The sequence below is a fragment of the Oncorhynchus gorbuscha genome, linkage group LG12 (genome assembly GCF_021184085.1).
Source record: "Oncorhynchus gorbuscha isolate QuinsamMale2020 ecotype Even-year linkage group LG12, OgorEven_v1.0, whole genome shotgun sequence".
NCBI classification, from domain to species: domain Eukaryota; kingdom Metazoa; phylum Chordata; class Actinopteri; order Salmoniformes; family Salmonidae; genus Oncorhynchus; species Oncorhynchus gorbuscha.
Window position 1 is genome coordinate 75247113 of NC_060184.1, and position 6864 is coordinate 75253976.

The window sequence follows — 6864 nt, forward strand, 5'->3', positions numbered from 1 at the left end:
ATCTCAAGGATGATCAATGGAAACAGGATGCACCTGAACTCAATTTATAAATACTTATGTAAATAAGTATAAGTATATAATAATAATTTGTTTATTATTTGTAATAAATTTGCAAACATTTCTAAAAACTTGTTTTCGCTTCATCATTATAGGGTATTGTTTGTAGATTAGATATAAAAACAAATTTAGAATAAGGCTGTAAGGTAACAAAATGTGGAAAAAGTGGAGGGGTCTGAATACTTTCTGAATGCGCTGTAGTTAGGCTAATGCTGTCTCCCCCATGTAGATTTCTACATGTTTTCTGTGTCATTCGACTACATCTGACGGGATTGGCGACCCGCGCAGAGATAACATTGAGTCAATTCCCCTACGTCTTCGAGTTGTTTTGCTGTAATGAAGCAAGTAGCCGTCGGAGAATTTGAACATCACTTGGATGAGAGAGGGTGGAAAGCAGCACATTGGTCTGGTCCTTTATCAGTTCCTCCCTCACCCTGAGTATGAGAGAGGGTAGTACACACACTGACATACAGGCAGACCCAAGATGTCGTGTTCACACAGTCTCCGCTGCAGCCCTTGCCGCGGTCAGGTGACCGTGACAACGCGGCGGTTTGGCGGTCGTCAGTGGCAACCACAGGCCCTGACCACCATATTCTTGTACTTCTTCAGGATGACGTTGGAGTTGTCGTCGAAGTAGAGCACGGAGATGGCGTGCAGCTTGGTGGCGGCGCAGCAGGGCTTGGGCACGTTCTCCGGGTTCATGAGGTGGACCTGGGAGGCGATGACAAGGTCAGAGGTCATAATATATACCACTTTTTTTTGGGAGCATTATTAGCTCTCAGCAGTTTTTATAAGCCTTCTTGGACCACTCACCAGTGTCTGCACAATGGCATGGTTGGTGGCATTCATATGGGCGTTGAGGGGGAAGACACACTCTCCACCACAGTAGTTGGCAGCGTAGCCCTCAGGTGCAATGATCCAGTCCTGATACAATCACAAGAGGAAAAACATTCCATATGACTGACCAATCTGTTTAGCACAACAGGCATCATAATGGTCCGCAGTGTGTTCAGCAGGCTCTGTGAATGGGACGCTGAGGCAGTAGGGCTACTGTGCATATGTCTCAGTGGAGGCTGCTTAGGGGGAGAACGGATCATCGTAATGGCTGGAATGGGGGAGCGAATGGAATGGCATCAAACACGTGGAAACCATGGAAACCATATGTTGGATGCATTTGATACCATTCCACTCATTCTGCTCCAGTCATTACCACAAGTCTGTCCTCCCTAATTAAGATGCCACCAACCTCCTGTGTGATATTTATTTGACTGACTGTTGAAGAGTTTGATAAAACAGTGCTCGTTCTGCAGTGTCAGTATACTGGCACGAGGTCCAAAGCTCTGTGTTGTGTATCACAGTAGTTCTCTCCCTCAGTTCCCTGGGTCTCTACATATATCACAGTAGTTCTCTCCCTCAGTCCCCTGGGTCTCTACATGTATCACAGTAGTTCTCTCCCTCAGTTCCCTGGGTCTCTACATATATCACAGTAGTTCTCTACCTCAGTTCCCTGGGTCTCTACATATATCACAGTAGTTCTCTACCTCAGTTCCCTGGGTCTCTACGTATATCACAGTAGTTCTCTACCTCAGTTCCAACTGGGTCTCTACATATATCACAGTAGTTCTCTACCTCAGTTCCCTGGGTCTCTACATATATCACAGTAGTTCTCTCCCTCAGTTCCAACTGGGTCTCTACATATATCACAGTAGTTCTCTCCCTCAGTTCCCTGGGTCTCTACATATATCACAGTAGTTCTCTCCCTCAGTTCCCTGGGTCTCTACATATATCACAGTAGTTCTCTCCCTCAGTTCCCTGGGTCTCTACATATATCACAGTAGTTCTCTCCCTCAGTTCCCTGGGTCTCTACATGTATCACAGTAGTTCTCTCCCTCAGTTCCCTGGGTCTCTACATGTATCACAGTAGTTCTCTCCCTCAGTTCCCTGGGTCTCTACATATATCACAGTAGTTCTCTCCCTCAGTTCCCTGGGTCTCTACATATATCACAGTAGTTCTCTCCCTCAGTTCCCTGGGTCTCTACATGTAGTCACAGTAGTTCTCTACCTCAGTTCCCTGGGTCTCTACATATATCACAGTAGTTCTCTCCCTCAGTTCCCTGGGTCTCTACATGTAGTCACAGTAGTTCTCTCCCTCAGTTCCCTGGGTCTCTACATGTATCACAGTAGTTCTCTACCTCAGTTCCCTGGGTCTCTACATGTAGTCACAGTAGTTCTCTCCCTCAGTTCCAACTGGGTCTCCTAGCATGTATCAGTGCAGGAAAATGTACAAATACCTGTGGAATCACTCATGGAGCATGTAGTTACTACAATGTCATCCTTTTTTGCCTCTCTCTGTGTCTCTCTCTGTGTATCTCTCTGTGTCTCTCTCTGTCTCTCTCTCTCTCTCTCTCTCTCTCTCTCTCTCTCTCTCTCTCTCTCTCTCTCTCTCTCTCTCTCTCTCTCTCTCTCTCTCTCTCTCTCTCTCTCTCTCTCTCTCTCTCTCTCTCTCTCTCTCTCTGTGTATGTGTGTGTTGGCACTTTCTCTCTAGATGTCAGTTCTGTCTTAACAGGGGGTTCATTGTTTTGCAGGACTACGTGGCTGCATGTTTTCCCCTCCATTAACCTGACTGAGTCCACAGGCCACTTAAACTCTTACAAAATGCCCAGAAATGCTTCTTAAAATGGTTATTAAAGCAGTATAAAAGCCTGTTTGTCTGCTGTCTTCTACCAAATGTCTTCATTGACCTTCTTTGACATGAGATTCTGGCCTTGTTTCTGTCTTGTATTGTATTGTTAATGAGATGAACTACAGGTTGTTAACTCTCTTTCACTCTGCTCAAATGGGTATAGTTACACGTGGAATTATGGGTACTGTAGTCCCTCTTAGTCCAATAGTGTGTCACTGCATTACTGGGGGTGAGTTAGATCCTTACCTGCCAGCCCAGCTCCCGGAAGCTGACGTAGAGCTCATGTCTCCTACAGGCTGTGTTATGGTCACTGCTGTTGTAATCTAAATGGGAAGAAAGAACTAGGAGGATAAGTCAGGGTTGAATCATAATCATATCCACCTCCGCTCTCATATATCGCATTGGGTAGTGAATGATATGTGTCTGGCTGTAGTTCACAGTAACATGTGTTATAGTGTGTCTGGCTGTAGTTCACAGTAACATGTGTTATAGAGTGTCTGGTTGTAGTTCACAGTAACATGTGTTATAGTGTGTTTGGCTGTAGTTCACAGTAACATGTGTTATAGTGTGTCTGGCTGTAGTTCACAGTAACATGTGTTATAGTGTGTCTGGCTGTAGTTCACAGTAACATGTGTTATAGTGTGTCTGGCTGTAGTTCACAGTAACATGTGTTATAGTGTGTCTGGCTGTAGTTCACAGTAACATGTGTTATAGTGTGTCTGGCTGTAGTTCACAGTAACATGTGTTATAGTGTGTCTGGCTGTAGTTCACAGTAACATGTGTTATAGTGTGTCTGGCTGTAGTTCACAGTAACATGTGTTCTAGTGTGTCTGGCTGTAGTTCACAGTAACATGTGTTATAGTGTGTCTGGCTGTAGTTCACAGTAACATGTGTTTATAGTGTGTTTGTGTTGTAGTTCACAGTAACATGTGTTATAGTGTGTCTGGCTGTAGTTCACAGTAACATGTGTTCTAGTGTGTCTGGCTGTAGTTCACAGTAACATGTGTTATAGTGTGTCTGGCTGTAGTTCACAGTAACATGTGTTATAGTGTGTTTGGCTGTAGTTCACAGTAACATGTGTTATAGTGTGTCTGGCTGTAGTTCACAGTAACATGTAGTGTGTCTGGCTGTAGTTCACAGTAACATGTGTTATAGAGTGTCTGGCTGTAGTTCACAGTAACATGTGTTATAGTGTGTCTGGCTGTAGTTCACAGTAACATGTGTTATAGTGTGTCTGGCTGTAGTTCACAGTAACATGTGTTATAGTGTGTCTGGCTGTAGTTCACAGTAACATGTGTTATAGTGTGTCTGGCTGTAGTTCACAGTAACATGTGTTATAGTGTGTCTGGCTGTAGTTCACAGTAACATGTGTTATAGTGTGTCTGGCTGTAGTTCACAGTAACATGTGTTATAGTGTGTCTGGCTGTAGTTCACAGTAACATGTGTTATAGTGTGTCTGGCTGTAGTTCACAGTAACATGTGTTATAGTGTGTCTGGCTGTAGTTCACAGTAACATGTGTTATAGTGTGTTTGGTTGTAGTTCACAGTAACATGTGTTATAGTGTGTCTGGCTGTAGTTCACAGTAACATGTGTTATAGTGTGTCTGGCTGTAGTTCACAGTAACATGTGTTATAGTGTGTCTGGCTGTAGTTCACAGTAACATGTGTTATAGTGTGTTTGGTTGTAGTTCACAGTAACATGTGTTATAGTGTGTCTGGCTGTAGTTCACAGTAACATGTGTTATAGTGTGTTTGGTTGTAGTTCACAGTAACATGTGTTATAGTGTGTCTGGCTGTAGTTCACAGTAACATGTGTTATAGTGTGTTTGGTTGTAGTTCACAGTAACATGTGTTATAGTGTGTTTGGTTGTAGTTCACAGTAACATGTGTTACAGTGTGTCTGGCTGTAGTTCACAGTAACATCATATGTTATAGTGTGTAATAGAGGATTTTAAGTGCCTCACACTCTCTTGAAGATAAATTCATTTGAAAGGTTGCCTAATTTAATTAGTCGGTGTTTGGGTGCATTGGGTTGGACGCCGATGACAAGCGTGTTTATAACTGTCGTCCTCGCTCCGCAGTTTGTTTTAATCATCTCCCTCTCGTCCCGCCCGTCCGCAGAGTCACAGAGTTAGGGACTCAGCGAGTGTCAACAGGTATGGTGTTTCAGAGGGGAAGGTCATTGCTGGCACGGCGTTCTGAGGTCAAAACGGGTGACTCAGACTTTCCACTGACGACGTTCCACTTGCTGATTTTTTGTTTTTCGCGTTCGTTCCCCCCCACCCCCCAACCCCCTACTAAACAGAGAGACAGTGAGGACAGCTATGACTTCAGTTTTTTTTTGCATACTCCCCCCCCTTCTCTATTAAACAGCATGTGAGAAGAACCATCATATCAGCACAGGGTGGCATCACTTCCTGTTGGCAGAGCTCCCCACCCAGAGGAAAGCCAGTGGGTGGTGCCAGGTAGTCTAAGGCCCAGGTTGGCATCGGGGCAGGCAGAGAGGACCATCTCTTTGTGTGTGTGTGTCAAAGCAGTCACTCATAGACCCCCTCCTGCCCCCCTCCCCTGGAGACCAGGACCTAGACATTAAACCAGTTTATTTAGTTAGCTGGGCATGGCGTTGTACTTACTGTTCCATCCTATGACCAAGTGATTCCACTCTCCGATTGGTCAATGCCAGCAAGCGCTCCTCTAAACAAGGAAGGCTTTTTACGAGGGCGTCAAAATAACCCAATTTATTTGTTTTGTTTCTTAGCGGGTCCACTTAACCCGTCATTATTAGAGAACCATAATTTGGATTCATAACCGTAATGACATTACGATGTAATTACTAATTAGATTGAATTAAACATAAACAGAACAAGCCCAGACACGTGACAACGTAAGACGAGCTGTAAGAGAGAGAGAGTGAAAGTTGCCCCGAAACATGACAGTACAAATAGCCTCCGCTCGCTTCTCATAGGAATAGGAAAGGCTTTAACATGAGAGTAGCAGTCACCTGACTGGGGGGGGTTTAACATGAGAGTAGCAGTCACCTGACTGGGGGGTTTAACATGAGAGTAGCAGTCACCTGACTGGGGGGTTTAACATGAGAGTAGCAGTCACCTGACTGGGGGTTTAACATGAGAGTAGCAGTCACCTGACTGGGGGGGTTTAACATGAGAGCAGCAGTCACCTGACTGGGGGGTTTAACATGAGAGCAGCAGTCACCTGACTGGGGGGTTTAACATGAGAGTAGCAGTCACCTGACTGGGGGGTTTAACATGAGAGCAGCAGTCACCTGACTGGGGGGTTTAACATGAGAGCAGCAGTCACCTGACTGGGGGGAGGCAGCAGTCACCTGACTGGGGGTTTAACATGAGAGCAGCAGTCACCTGACTGGGGGTTTAACATGAGAGTAGCAGTCACCTGACTGGGGGGGTTTAAGCAGTCACCTGACTGGGGGGGTTTAACATGAGAGCAGCAGTCACCTGACTGGGGGCTTTAACATGAGAGTAGCAGTCACCTGACTGGGGGGGTTTAACTAGCAGTCACCTGACTGGGGGGTTTAACATGAGAGCAGCAGTCACCTGACTGGGGGCTTTAACATGAGAGTAGCAGTCACCTGACTGGGGGGTTTAACATGAGAGCAGCAGTCACCTGACTGGGGGGTTTAACATGAGAGCAGCAGTCACCTGACTGGGGGGCTTTAACATGAGAGTAGCAGTCACCTGACTGGGGGGTTTAACATGAGAGCAGCAGTCACCTGACTGGGGGTTTAACATGAGGTAGCAGTCACCTGACTGGGGGTTTAACATGAGAGCAGTCACCTGACTGGGGGGTTTAACATGAGAGTAGCAGTCACCTGACTGGGGGGTTTAACATGAGTAGCAGTCACCTGACTGGGGGGGTTTAACATGAGAGTAGCAGTCACCTGACTGGGGGGTTTAACATGAGAGTAGCAGTCACCTGACTGGGGGGTTTAACAGCAGCAGTCACCTGACTGGGGGGTTTAACATGAGAGCAGCAGTCACCTGACTGGGGGGTTTAACATGAGAGTAGCAGTCACCTGACTGGGGGGTTTAACATGAGAGCAGCAGTCACCTGACTGGGGGGGGTTTAACTCGCGCCAAGGAGGAAA

General features: G+C 45.9%; 1 protein-coding gene across 1 annotated transcript in view; it reads right to left on the reverse strand.

Annotated features, from left to right (window-relative positions):
- Positions 1-141: 141 nt before the first annotated feature.
- The window catches only part of LOC123990287 (bone morphogenetic protein 7-like), a 59909-nt gene continuing 53186 nt past the window's right edge, over positions 142-6864 (reverse strand). Inside the window, exons 5-7 of the mRNA XM_046290876.1 lie at positions 2988-3064; positions 871-981; positions 142-768 (exon numbers count right to left, since the gene is read on the reverse strand). Coding sequence (XP_046146832.1) covers positions 619-768; positions 871-981; positions 2988-3064 — 338 coding nt within the window. The 3' untranslated portion in view covers positions 142-618. The remainder of the gene's footprint in view (positions 769-870; positions 982-2987; positions 3065-6864) is intronic.